Source organism: Ochotona princeps, chromosome 7, assembly GCF_030435755.1.
Source record: "Ochotona princeps isolate mOchPri1 chromosome 7, mOchPri1.hap1, whole genome shotgun sequence".
NCBI lineage: Eukaryota > Metazoa > Chordata > Mammalia > Lagomorpha > Ochotonidae > Ochotona > Ochotona princeps.
Window position 1 is genome coordinate 10,605,584 of NC_080838.1, and position 13,278 is coordinate 10,618,861.

Here is a 13,278-nt window from a genome sequence, read left to right on the forward strand (position 1 = left end):
GGTACAAATGCAGCACCCAGGAAGGCTTGTTTCACAATGCTCTGCTCCATGAACTACACCTCCATCTGTCTCTTTCCCACTCCAACACCCCTCAAAATGCATGGATAATCCTTTCAAACTGAGCACATAATATGATCCAGTATTTTGAGTATAGGGGAAAAAACCCTATCTTCCAGAACCTAGCAGGGAGAAATAGACAAGGACATGGAAAATTAAGAAGTAACACAGAATACTTACTACATGTGGTAAGTATTATGGGACACAAGTCCTCACAACACAGGTTCTACCCTCAGACTATGATCTCCTTTCAGACAAGGGCTACAGCACTCATCAACAAGTCGCAACTCCCACTGCATTCTTGGCATACAACGCAATCCCAGTATCAATAGTCTTTCAAATAAACAGAGTGACTATGTATTTTAACAGTTTCAAACTCCCTACCTTAGAAGCAGACATCCATGCCCTGCTGCCCAACAATACTGTCTAGAAGTTGGCTCTCCCCCAACTTCTCCTTTCCTTGCCATTCCCCAAAGCATATCCCACTATGAGCAGGAACAAGAGTCTGTGTAAAGCATGGCAACTTTTTCCACAGAGCATCAATGTAGGTATCTTGGCCAGCCATTCAGAAGGAGCCCTGCCTCTCAGTCCTCACTCTGTGTCCCCCAGGTCCTTTGCTCCATTTTACTGCCTTCCAACATTCTTGACCTGCCATATTCTCTCTCTGCAGCTAAGCTACAAATTCCTAACTTAATCAGGAGTTCAAAAGCACTATGACACCAAGAATCCGAGTGAGAAATCCCAGGGCAGGAATGAAAGCAATCAAAATCTCCACAGTTCACAAGGACATTGCTGATGCTCAGCTGGATTCAGGATTTCTGTATTAAGCCAGAGAAGAAGTAACTGGAACCTGGCAGGATACAGAATCAGGATATTCCATCAGAAAACAACACCTTGTGGACTGCTTCTGAGAGACAAGTTCGTTATAGCAATTAACAAAATGGAAAAGTTAACACAATGTAATCTCACACTATGCAATGACAGTGACAGGCCAAAAACAGGAATTCTATTTTGAGGGGGAAAAAAAAAGGAGGGGAGGCAGTAGTACCTTTTCATGATTTTCAATTAAGATCTCCACGACAATGTTCTGGAACTTCAAATCCATGATGGCAGCAACAGTTTCTTCCTGGGGCCTCATCAAAGTTGGTCCAAACACCACTCCTAAATTTGCCACGGTCATTAGATTCTGCTTGGAGTGATTTGAAACGCTGACAAAACGGAATTAAAAAAAAAAAAAAGGTTGGTGTTAAACAGAGGGCCATGACTGTGAAAAGCACTGACTGTTTTCCCTTAAAAACAAGGAACCAGAAATGCAAAGGTCTGCCTGCTTCTGAACTATCTGATTCAACCAAACCCCACTTCCTGAGACCCCTGCCTAGCTCTTCAACTGTTGTTCTCTCTTTTGACACTCTGCTCCAGCCAGGATGCCTTTCTCAGTAATTCCACGACTACATTAATCTTGTACCTTCTACAAGCCTTCCTTCACCAGTGCACCTCCTTGAAATGCACTTCCAGATCACAGTGCCCTTGCACAGGAACCTGCTGGATTACATTGTCTGCAAACATGCAGAGCTGTCTCCCAGGACCCCTTGCTCATTCCCACAGCACAGCACCGTCATGCAGGGAATAGCTTGCACCACAGGTGAATGTGTCCCCAGTGGTGCACACACTCCATTCACACATACACTCACATAGTCCTTCCCCAACAGCCCTCTATCAGTGTCTCAAGCTCTAATGCCACTGTCCATCTAGAATTCTTTTCTGTGTCTATTTCAATCGCTTATCTTTTTCCCCTAAAACCAAGCTTCATAAAACAGTCGAGAATCAACTGTGTATCCACCAGAACAGAAAAACAGAACTCAGCTAAAAATGTGCTGAAGAAAAGTATGATTGATTGTGTTACTACTAGGACCTTGGCCAGGTCACTGCAATAGCCTCTGGTTTCCACTTTCTTTATTTACAATCAGAGTTCTCAAGGTGTTCATCAACTTCCTCTTCCCTCTAAAATCCTACATAGTGATCTGAGAATCACATTAAAACAAAGGACTAACTTCTTCATTACCTGGTTAGATTTCACTTTTTTTTTTTTAAGATGGAGGGGAAGAAAAAGCAGGGTTCCTATGGAATAGCTTAAACAAACTGAAAAGACATGTTCAAACGAAAAGTTAGGTAGGTGTGAAACCAAACTAAATTTGCGAACAGACTTATAATCCCATTTCCAGAATGTGTGTAGAGGGTGGCAATGTATAATATTCTCATCTTTCGCTTTAAATCTAACCCCGAGTTGCTGGCAAGGACGTTATGCAAATAATTATACAATTTCATGAAAGTATCATATTTCAATACTCTTGTCCAAGACACACACAGTGAGTCCAACGGCCAGGCTGCCCTTCCAGGTGTGGTCCCTGGAATGGTGTGTGCGGCTCCAGCTGCACTCGCTGTAAGTCCAAAAAAACATCATGTGGCGCCCAGAGCAGTGGGAGAAGGGAATAGGAGGCCAAAGAGCCTTACTTAGTCAGGTGCTTCATCAAAATATCCAACATTTCTTTATTTTTCTCTGGCAATTTGTGGACCAAGAAATGGATGGCATTGACTCGAGATTCTGGGCTGCCACTTTCTTTGAAAAAAAAAAAAGAAAGAAAGAACATGGTTAACAGAGCATTCAGAACCCAATATATTCCCTCCCAAACAACAATCGTAACAGTTCATCTGTTCAAGCTTTCAAGCATTTAATTAACATATTTCTGCACCTATGAAAGAAAAAAAAATCTTTCTTTTCATTATTAGTTCTCTAACACCTCCTTTTTGTGGCAATTTCTGTGTGGCTACAGTTAAAGCCTTTTTCTCTTCTTATATGTAACAAAGGGTCTTCAAGTAATTTATAAAAGACACACATTACTAAAAAACTATGCAGACACTCCAAAACTTTGTCATTTAATTCCACATTCTCACAAATTCTCTGTTCATTCTTACTTGCTTTTACTTATTTGACAGGCAGACAGACGGATGGAAATCTTCCCATCTATAAATTCCCTTCCAAATGCCCTCCAGCAGCCAGAGCTGAGCCAGGACTAGTGAACTCAGTCCAGGTCTTGCGTGCAGTTGAGGAAGACGTGAACGCACACCTGCTACCTCCCTATGTGCGCATCAGTACAAAACAGAAAAGGTAGAGTCCACTGAAACGCAGGCACTCTGGCCATGGTCAAAGGCACTCCAAAGAGCATCCTCTGCACTGTGCCAAAAGTGCGTCCATTCCCTAAACTTGGTGACAACTGCCCAAACCTTCCCCCAGCAGGCACTCAGTGCTTCGTCAGCTCCTCCCTGACTTGACAGCATGTGGTCACTAGATAACTGCCCCCCTATCGAGGAACCTCAGTGTAATATCTATGATCAGGCCTTTTTTTCATATGAATCAAATGGTATTCCCCCCTCCAAAACCTGTGTTCAAGTTACAACCCCTAATAGCCCCGAATCCAGCTGATTTAAATGAATAATTGTAAATGCAGAAAGTAAGACATGGTAATCACTGCCATGATAGACATTCGCATTGGCAGGGCCCTGAAAACTGCAGAACAGCTGGCCATGCAGGGGGTCACACCATGGAGCACCACAGTTGGAAAGGAGGCAGGAGAACCAAGAAGAAAAGGAGGGTAAGAGCCTTATTCATGCTTTGTACAGGCTGCAATGACCTGGGCAAGGTTAGCTAGCCTGGTGCATGCTGGCTGGCCGGCTGGCTGGCTGGCTGGCTGGATCGCTGCACTTACTCCCATAGTCTCAGGGACATGAGTGATGAGGGCTGCAAATGACGACTTTCCTGGAGAGACCCCAGTGGAGGAGTCTGGTAGGAAGGGGCCATGTGTTTTAGACCACACAGCCTGCAAACAGTGCCATTTGTGAGCTGTGGATTTCTCAACATTGGATCTAAATTCCCTTCCCTTTATCCTCATTGGTAAAAGATGAAGCAAATGAACACAACTCTTGTCATTGGATGCAATGTGTTCAGAGGGCATCAAAGAAGGGACAAATGAACACCAGCTACTCATTTTTATCAATATTATTACCCAACAATGGGGTTAAAATTTGCTTTTTGGGGTCTACACCAGGCTGGCAGTGGAAGCTCAGGAAGTAAGAACCTTTTTCACATAAAGGAGACTATTCCAGCAGTGCCTTTTTATTTCTTTATTTTCATTTCATTTGGAAGGTGGGGACTGGGTGAAGGTAGAGATACTGACAGCAGTCTTCCATGTGCTGTTCATTTCCTAAAAGCACCCATAGGAGCTCGGGTGGGCCAGAATCAAGTGGATAAACAGGAAATTCATCGCAGTCTGTTACACAGGTCTCAGGGACCCAGATACCAGAGCCTTTGTCCACTGTCTCCAAGGGTGTGCATTAGCAGGAAGCTGGACCTTGAGCAATGTAGAGGAGTTCACAGAAAGGCTGAAGTGAGGCGTTCAGGGCACACAAAAAGATCATAGCTCTAAGTGTTCACATGGACAGAGCTGTCTGATGACTCCCAAAGACAAGCTGAGGGCATGAAACAGATCAGAGCTCCTAGCACGTATGGGGGAGATTCCAAGCTCAAGACCAAGCCAAGCCAACCAGGGAGGCAGGGGTGAGAGGAGCACACCTGCCCAAGCGGCAGAAAATGGCCCAAGTATTCGGGTCACTCAAAGCACATGGGAGACTCAGGAGAAGGTCTTAACTCCCAGCTTTGGTCTGCCCCTGCCCTAATTCTTGTAGCCATGTGTGGAATGAACCAGTGAAAGGAAGATAACTCCCTTTCTCTCCAACTCTTCCTTTCAGACAAGAAAAATAATCTTCAAAAATGTTTATTTTTTATTTGAAAAGCAGAGAGACAAAGATCTCACATCTATTCCTTCATGCCACAAATGCTCATAACAACCACAGCTGGGTAAGGCTGAAGCCAGGAACTAGGAACCCCTACCTCCAAGCCCCCATGTGGATGTCGGGGACCTAAAATTGAGTCATCACCTGATACCTCCCAGAGTGCACATTATCAGGAAGCTGCAATTGGGAATGTAACAGGACTTGAACCCATATCCTGCAAAATACAACATCGCAACCACTGCGTGAAATTCCCACCTTCATTATATTTTGACAGCAATTGGCTGAGAACAAAAGGTCTTCAAAACGAAATATTGGATACTGAGTTCATTATGACACCAAGTTCCTGAAATAATGCCAGAAAATAAGGAGTGTACTGTAACCAGAAAAGCATTTTAATTGTGAAACTTCCAATCAGCAGCCACTGTACCCCCAGCATTTATCTGCTTACAGTGCTGTGCCAACCAAGAGACTAAAAACGTAGAATCAGAGTTTACTGGGGCTTATAAGACACATAGGCAGACATCAAATTTTCACATTAAAATGGCAGAAAATAGCACTGCGATGTTAGGAAAGCACTGGTAGTAAACATCTAAGCACTTCCCTACACCTTCAGTGAACACACATCAGGTGTTCCTGCTCTTTGTGGGCATACCCTGCTCCTCAGCCTACAGGATGAGTACATGAGCTTAAAACATGGCTACCATTCAGTATTTGAAGTCTTTCATTTCCAAGTTCTGGATTATTTCCACAGCAGAAATCCCATAATGCTTTTCTTGCTCTCCTGCAGGTTTCCCAGTAAGGATGCACCAACATCTACGCCCTGGACTTCAGCAAAGTTATGTTTCTCATCCAAAATGACTAAGATTTTGTCTTTATGATTTTGCTTCTCAAGCAATGTGACCAGAGGAAGAAACTACATGGGACACAGCAACAAAGACGCTGCTGAGGACCGAGTGACAAGAGCATTGGCACAAGTGACAGCCACCACCCAAGCTCCAATCGCCATTGTCATGCTGATTCCTGAAGATGAGCCCCACTCTGACCAACAGAATACTGCAAGGATCCTGAGCTGGAATCACTGACACAGAGCACAGAACAACGGCACACTCCAGGCAGTCCCTGTCATGTGGCAAATGCGCGCAGGCAGGGGCCTGCCAGCCTCGTGGTAAGGGACAGGATCTGTCGTCCTGCTGCACAGACCAAATAATGGCACTTTCATCTCAGAAGATTCTAGTCCAGAGCCCATTCCAGTGTCTCACATGGAGAATGAGCTCACACTCCTGTTAGCAATTCAGTTAACTCAACTTGCAGAGAGCTAAGTTATTAAATTAAATCTTCATTCTCTCAAAGAAAAATTAACATTTTTCCCTCTCCTTATGTTTCCGATGCACCTCAGGTTGAACAAGTCAGCTAATTCTGCTTTTCAAAACAAAGAAATGTGTTTTTTTACAGTTACCATTTGAATAAAATTCAAGTATTTCTATTTATGAACTCCAGAAATTAACTCAGAAGCTTTCAACAGAAAAAACTACAGAGAAAACAATGAGAGAAGTGAAAAATCCCAGGAGAAACATTCAGAACTACCAGCAAGGAAGGCGGCAGAGACCATCTCAGCTCCATGGGATACTTGGAAACCAGCACACATAACTAAGAACCAGAACCCAGTGTCCATGCTGGTGGGAGGGGCAGGCACAGAGGCTGGTGGCCTTGGTCATGGCAGAAGTCAGCTCAGCGAACAGACACTTGGCACAAAACAAGACAAGCTGGGTCAATGTGAATGGAAAATGATAGATTCATCTATGATCCAAATTTTCCAGCAACTATCATAAAGGAAGACTCGCTTTGGCCAGCTGATGTCTGTGACCATTTCACTCAGCACTGAAAAGTACATATGGAAAAGACTTGAGTCTCTGCCCCAACTCTTTCCTCATGAAGGCAAGGTACTCACAAGAGGTTAAAAAGAAAATGTCAAAAGCCTGCCCTGGCAACTTAGGCCCCTAACATGCATCTGTTTAAGCACAGGTGCTTTCTCTCATTGACTAAGATTATCACAGGTCCCATCCCAAGCACATCTGCACGGGGCACAAATTCACACCAGGAATGACAGTAGCCACAGTATTTCTTCGCAAGAGATCTACTATTCAAATCATCGGTAAGACTTTGCTCCAAGTAAGGGAGCAAAACACAGGGTACTGCTACAGGAGGTGATGATTCCTTTTGCATACACGCAAACGCATTGCCTACCACCACGGACTTCACTGCCTCTTAGAAAGCTAAGTTTGTTCCACTTAGGAATTTCTTCAACTGACAAAATGCGTGGGTATTCCAATTTCAAACACACTGCCTTCTGTGATGGGGCATGATGGCAATACTAATTACACTAATGTGTAGTAATTTAATATTTACCCTATAGTCACTTCATCTCTATCCAATTCTCAAGGGATTCTAGATTAAAATTGGCACTCTTCTGCTTTTTCCAGGCTCTAAGGCAAACAATGTGAAACAATTGTCCTCAAACTAAGTTTAATTCTCTTTCCTCTGCCAAAACTGCCACAGGGAAAAAAAATCAAAACAAGGAAGCATTTGCTTGAGTTTTTGCCAAGAAAACTTTCCCTGATCTCCATGAGTGTACAAATTCTCATTTCAAAACAAAAATCATTTCCACATAAAAAACACGAGTGAGCAGAACTCAAGTTTTCTTCTTTTAAAAGCCTACATTACCCTTGGAGTGTCACTAGACCTATATATCGCTTCTCTCTGCAACACACCAGGAACCTGAACACAGGCTGGAGCAGAGACCTCACAAGAAGCGAACATGGACATTGTGGGCAACAGTTAACACAGAGCCCAAAGGGACTGCTTCGAGTGTTTCAAGAAATTAAACTATGGAATACATCCTAGGGGAAAAAATAAAAGGAAATGAAAACATAATTACAACTACTGTCAAGTGCACCTGTGAAAACCAATACTGCAGGCTTTAGCCAGGGGAACTGGGGCTTTGAATTTTAAATAAGGCCCCCCATAATCTGGCAAATTATTTAACATGCCTCAACCTATATTTCCTTAACTGCTAACACAAGTATACCTCAATAGACTGTGATGATTAAACAGCGTGTGTTGAACATAAAAAGTGAGTTACATGATAACTGAGAGAAAACAAGAAAACCACAAATTGAGTATGACTCACAAAAAAACACAATCCCAAATTTAAGTTTTACCAACTGTAGGCCTTTTTCATTTAACATCTAACACATTAAATTCACTCCATCAAATATTGTCTGGACTTTGGGAATTATCCTATTCCTTCTGCCTATAATTTCCATCATCTAAGTAGCTTTCTTTGCAAAAGCAAGCTTTCTCTAGCCTCCTACTCTCCCTAACTCTGCTACTCTCCTCAACCTTCTGCAAGCTAAACACTTCTGTGTTCTCACACAACATTTTTTCATGCACAAGTATGTTCTTAATTGCCTAGTGAGAGGTATGTGGCCCAAACATTGACTCTTAACCTGTTGCAACACAACATTCAACCAGCCTATACTATTGACTAAATACCACATTAGGACATAGTTAATGTCTCTAAAACAAAGAAATAGATTGGCTCCTTTCCCCCAACTTTTCCAGGGGGTAAAACATCTACAGTGATTTCTAGCTATAACATAGACCACAATATCAAGCTAAATTGCCCCCAAGGAAATCACACCCATCAGCAACATCAACCGCAAAAATCGCTTCGTTGATACTTACTGGCTGGTACAATGAAGTCTCCATGTAACTCATAGGTCATGAGGGGCTCTGGAAGACTCCTGAATGAAAAGAATAGCTCAGAATTACTAAATGACTCCAAAAAGGTCACTTCCCTGAGTTTATTTTTTGTAAAGGGGTGTTAAATATATTTAGTGCATTTCTTGGTTCTCTTGTAAAACATCCCTAGGACATATCAAACAGAAAATACATTAATCACACGATCACTTCATTAACTGGCAACTTGTACCAGGCACTATCAAAGCTTAGGGGGTTACAAATCCCTAGCAGATCTAATATGCAGTTAATCTCTATCTGATCTTGGAAACTACCCTAATGAACATCTGGTCTTCTGTGTAAAATTTTCATTCACACTTTAGTATATTCAAATTCAAACATTCTATCTAGATGTAAGCATGTAATCTTGAGTCACTTCTAAGATACCAATTTAAGATAAAAAATACATAGAAAATATTGAACAAATCTCTCAAAACTATTATAAATATATTCATGCATATCAAATAAAATTGATGACTATGTCAAAAATACACTGAGCCCGTTTTATCTGCATAACAAAGTATGGCATCTTTATCTTGTGATCACTAGAACACTGTAGTTCAGTGACCCATGTTGCATTTCTTAAACTAAAAAAAAAAAAACCCATCACCCGACCGTATAAACACTGAAACACTTAGATGAGCATCCATTCATCCTTTCTAGACAGTAGTCTGACAATAAACGAAGAACTTTTAAACAGTTGAAATGTTACAGCCTAAAATGGTTCTCCCAAAATTTTTTATATCAAAGATTTACAAAAAATGACATACAAAACCTGAGAATGTTGCCCAAGAGAAAGAATATTTTATATTGATGAGTCTACTCATGAAGACATAACAATAGTGATGCTAATGGATCTAATAGCAGAGCTTCAAAATATATGAAACAAAAGCTGGTAAAATAGCAAGGAGAAATACATTCACAAAGATAGCCCAAGTTTATTTAAACATCTAAGTAACTGGTAGAACAAGCAGGTGGCACATCAAGTTAGGACACAAAAGCTTAGAATAAATTATCAATCATCTTCATCTAACTAACAAGGTTTCATCCTAAACGACACTCTACCAAAAAGTAATTCTAACTTTCAAACATGATTTACTCATTTTTATTCAAAAGTCAGATTTACACAAAAAGGCAGAGAGAAAGATCTTCTGTCCCCAAACGCTCCCCAGGTGGCCATAATGGCTGGAGGTGAGCTGATCCAAAGTCAGAAGACAGGAGCCGCTTCCAGGTCTCCCATGTCTGTATGGGGTTCCAAGGCTTTGAGCCATTCTCTACTGCTTTCTCAGGCCACAAGCAGGGAGCTGGATTGGAAGTGGAGCCGCCAGGACATGACCACACCCATATAGGATCCCAGAGCATGCAAGGACGAGGATTTAGTCACGGAGTCATCACACCCAGCTCAACAAATATCTTTTTTTTTTAAAGCATTAAAAATCACTAACAGTAAAATACCTAGAAAAACCCAAGGAACCCGAAATTCATACTATGAATTAAAAGAAAGGAAAACAACATATCAGAAAAAGCCAGGGCAGTGTTTAGGAAGAAACTTAGGCTTTTAAGTACATACAATTGAAAGTAATCAAGTTTTGACATTTAAGAAGTAGAAGGGAAAAATCCATAAAAAACAGCATAAAACTAGAGAAGACCAACCAACCAATATTAGTTCACTGAGATGACCCATAAAATTAATACAGTCAGAACAATTAGGAAATAAAAAACACAAATAACTAATGTTAGGAATAAAACAGGTGACTGCAGTATCAATGTAGGTTTTCAAGGTAACAAAAAGATAGCAAAATCACACATCACTCAAGAAAAAATAATCTGAGTAGTCCTGCAAGTAGTAGGGAAATTGAATCTAATTAAAAATAATCATGACAAAACAAAAAAGCTTTGGCTCAGCTGAGCTTATTGTTGAACTTTACCAAATAATCCACAAAAAAAATCCCACATTTACTCTACAAATCCTTCCAGAAAACAGAAGAGGGAATACTTTGTAACTTATTATATAAAGTAAGCCTTACTTGTAATGTAACATTACAAGAAATTATAGAACAGCATTCACTGGTGAATACAGACCCAACTGTTCTAAGTTAAAATGTTAGCAAGTTCAATGACTAAAACTAACTCATCATAATCAAGTTATATTTATTAGGAAAGTGGCACTGCCTTAATTAAACCAAAAACCCATGCAATTCACAACACTAATAAAGTGTATGATCCTTTCATTAGAAACAACTGGATATTTAAAAAAAAGCTGATTATTGGAGTCGAAAAAAAAAAGACAACTGGATATTTACATGCACAAATCAACATGACTTAGACAAAAATTAACTCAAAATGGATCAATGCTACAAAAATTCTACAAGAAAATAGTATTGAAAAGCTCTGTGATCTTAGATTAGGCAGACTTCTTGACACATCATCCACATGTCTCAACAATAACAGAAACTGATCAATTGTACTTCACTCAAATTCAAAACCTATCTTTAAGAGATAGTACCGAAGGGCCTGGCACAGTAGCCTAGTAGTTAAAGACCTTGCCTTGCATGTGCCAGGATCCCATGAGAGCACCAGTTCATGTCTGGCTGTTCCACTTCCCATCCATTTTCCTGCTTGTGAGCTGGGAAAGCAGTAGAGGAAGACTTGGGACCCTAACCCACAAGGGAGACCAAGAAGAAGTTCCTGGCTCCTGGCTTCAGATCAGCTCAGTTCCAGCCATTGTGGCCACTTGGGGAATGAACTGGGATGCAAGATCTTTCTCTTGGTCTCTCCTTCTGTGTAACTCTTACTTTGCAATAAAAATAAATCTTAAGCTAACCAAAGACACAGTTGACAAGGATGTAGAGGAAGCGGAACTTTTCAACATTGTTGCTGGAAATACAACCAAGTAGGTTACTTCGGAAAAAATGTTCATCAGGTTCCCAAAAAACAAAACAAAAACATACACCTGCCACAACACCCAGACACTCCATTCCAGGGATTCAGCAGAAGATAGAAAAGCCTTTGTGCATTCAAACGTCTGAACATTTTCAGCAGCTTTACTGAAAACAGTAAAGGTAAAAGCAGTGCAGATAGCCATCAACAAGCAAATGGATTTTTTAAATGTGGGATATCCATATAAGTGACCACCAGTTAGAAGGAAAGAACTAATTATGCAAAGAGAATCTACACTAAAAAGTGCACACTGATAATTCAATTTATATGCAACTATAGGAACTGTCAATTGATTGTGCTGGGAGGCAGAAGCCCAGTCACTACAGATGAGCTGAGGCTGAAGAACGGAACTGCCTTGCTGTCTCTTCTCCTAAGGCAGAAGCGGGCTTCAGAGGCAGATAGGAAACCAGTGCCATAATGAAGATGCCCTCAGTGTATACGTATATAAACTTATCAAAATGTACATGATTAATAGGAGGTTAGTGTTTGCACATTACATTCCAATAATCATGCTATTAGAGGCAAAAATATACTTACAAATGTTTTCCTTACATGTAATTAATGATGCATCTTAAAAACATACCCATATTGTTAGTCAGAAACAAAACTAAGACTAAAAGCATGAGTGAGAAGAAACTGTTCCGCTTACGTTGTCTTCCCTCTCCCTCTCCCCATTCTCCCTACAGGATCCCATTTAAAAAAAGGGGAAAAAAACCAAAAGCCACTGTGCCCAGCCTGACTCAGGAGAAGGACCAATTACAAGGAATTCTTCATGATTTTTTGTTTCAAAGTGCAGCGTACTCAACAGAGTTCATGGAAAATGAAATTAAAAGCTCATTTTTGATACAAACATTTGAAATTCATACATATGAGGAGTCTTCAAAACCTTCCTGGAAAACTGTTTTTTGTTTTTAAAAAACTATGCATGGAATTGAAAATACGCAGCAAAACACGCATATCATTTTTTTGTTCTTTTTTTATTATTATTATTTTGCATTATGTGACAGTTTCATAGGCTCTGGGAATCTCCCACCCCCTCCCCTCCCCCCTGGTGGATTCCTCCACCTTGATGCAGTATTACAGTTCAAATTCAATCAAGATTCTTTCCTTGCAAACATATATTAAGCATGGAGTTCAGCTACTTATTGTCCAGATGGGTTGAACAGTTTCTTGGGGAGACCATTTCTGGTCCGAAGTTAGAGCTGGTATAATATCATCACAGTCATGTAAGAGTCCCAATATAACATCAACAGCAATTTGCAATATTATGGAATTGACATGGTTTTGAGTAACCAGTATGTTAAAAAAAAAACACATATCATTTAATTCCATCTTTCCATGAACTTTTTGATGTATGCTCATATGGATAGGCAGGAGTATGCAGCAAAGAAGAAAAATGGTTACCTGGCAGAAAGAAGTTAGCAGGTGACAAGCAGAAAAGGTAGGGAAATGAACACATTTAGATGAAACCACAGAGAGCATTTCTTTTCCAGTAAAACTGATTTTGTATCTAATTATCTTCTACAGGCTACTTATATCATTGCCATATGTCTAGCCAGGCGATACAGCATAAAAATAAGTATCACTAATGTTAGGGAAGCAGTAATAAAAATGACAAGTTCCCCATACAAAATT

The 13,278-nt window shown here is 40.6% G+C and overlaps 1 protein-coding gene across 2 annotated transcripts in view; it reads right to left on the reverse strand.

Moving 5' to 3' along the window:
* The window catches only part of ARHGAP10 (Rho GTPase activating protein 10), a 333,273-nt gene that overhangs the window by 100,903 nt on the left and 219,092 nt on the right, over positions 1–13,278 (reverse strand). The window contains exons 16-18 of one of the 2 annotated variants that reach the window (XM_058666789.1): positions 8,650–8,708; positions 2,569–2,674; positions 1,106–1,265 (exon numbers count right to left, since the gene is read on the reverse strand). In XM_058666789.1, the coding sequence (XP_058522772.1) occupies positions 1,106–1,265; positions 2,569–2,674; positions 8,650–8,708 (325 nt within the window). Of the gene's footprint in view, positions 1–1,105; positions 1,266–2,568; positions 2,675–8,649; positions 8,709–13,278 lie in introns of those variants that run through there. The other variant, XR_009245824.1, reaches the window with a different exon arrangement.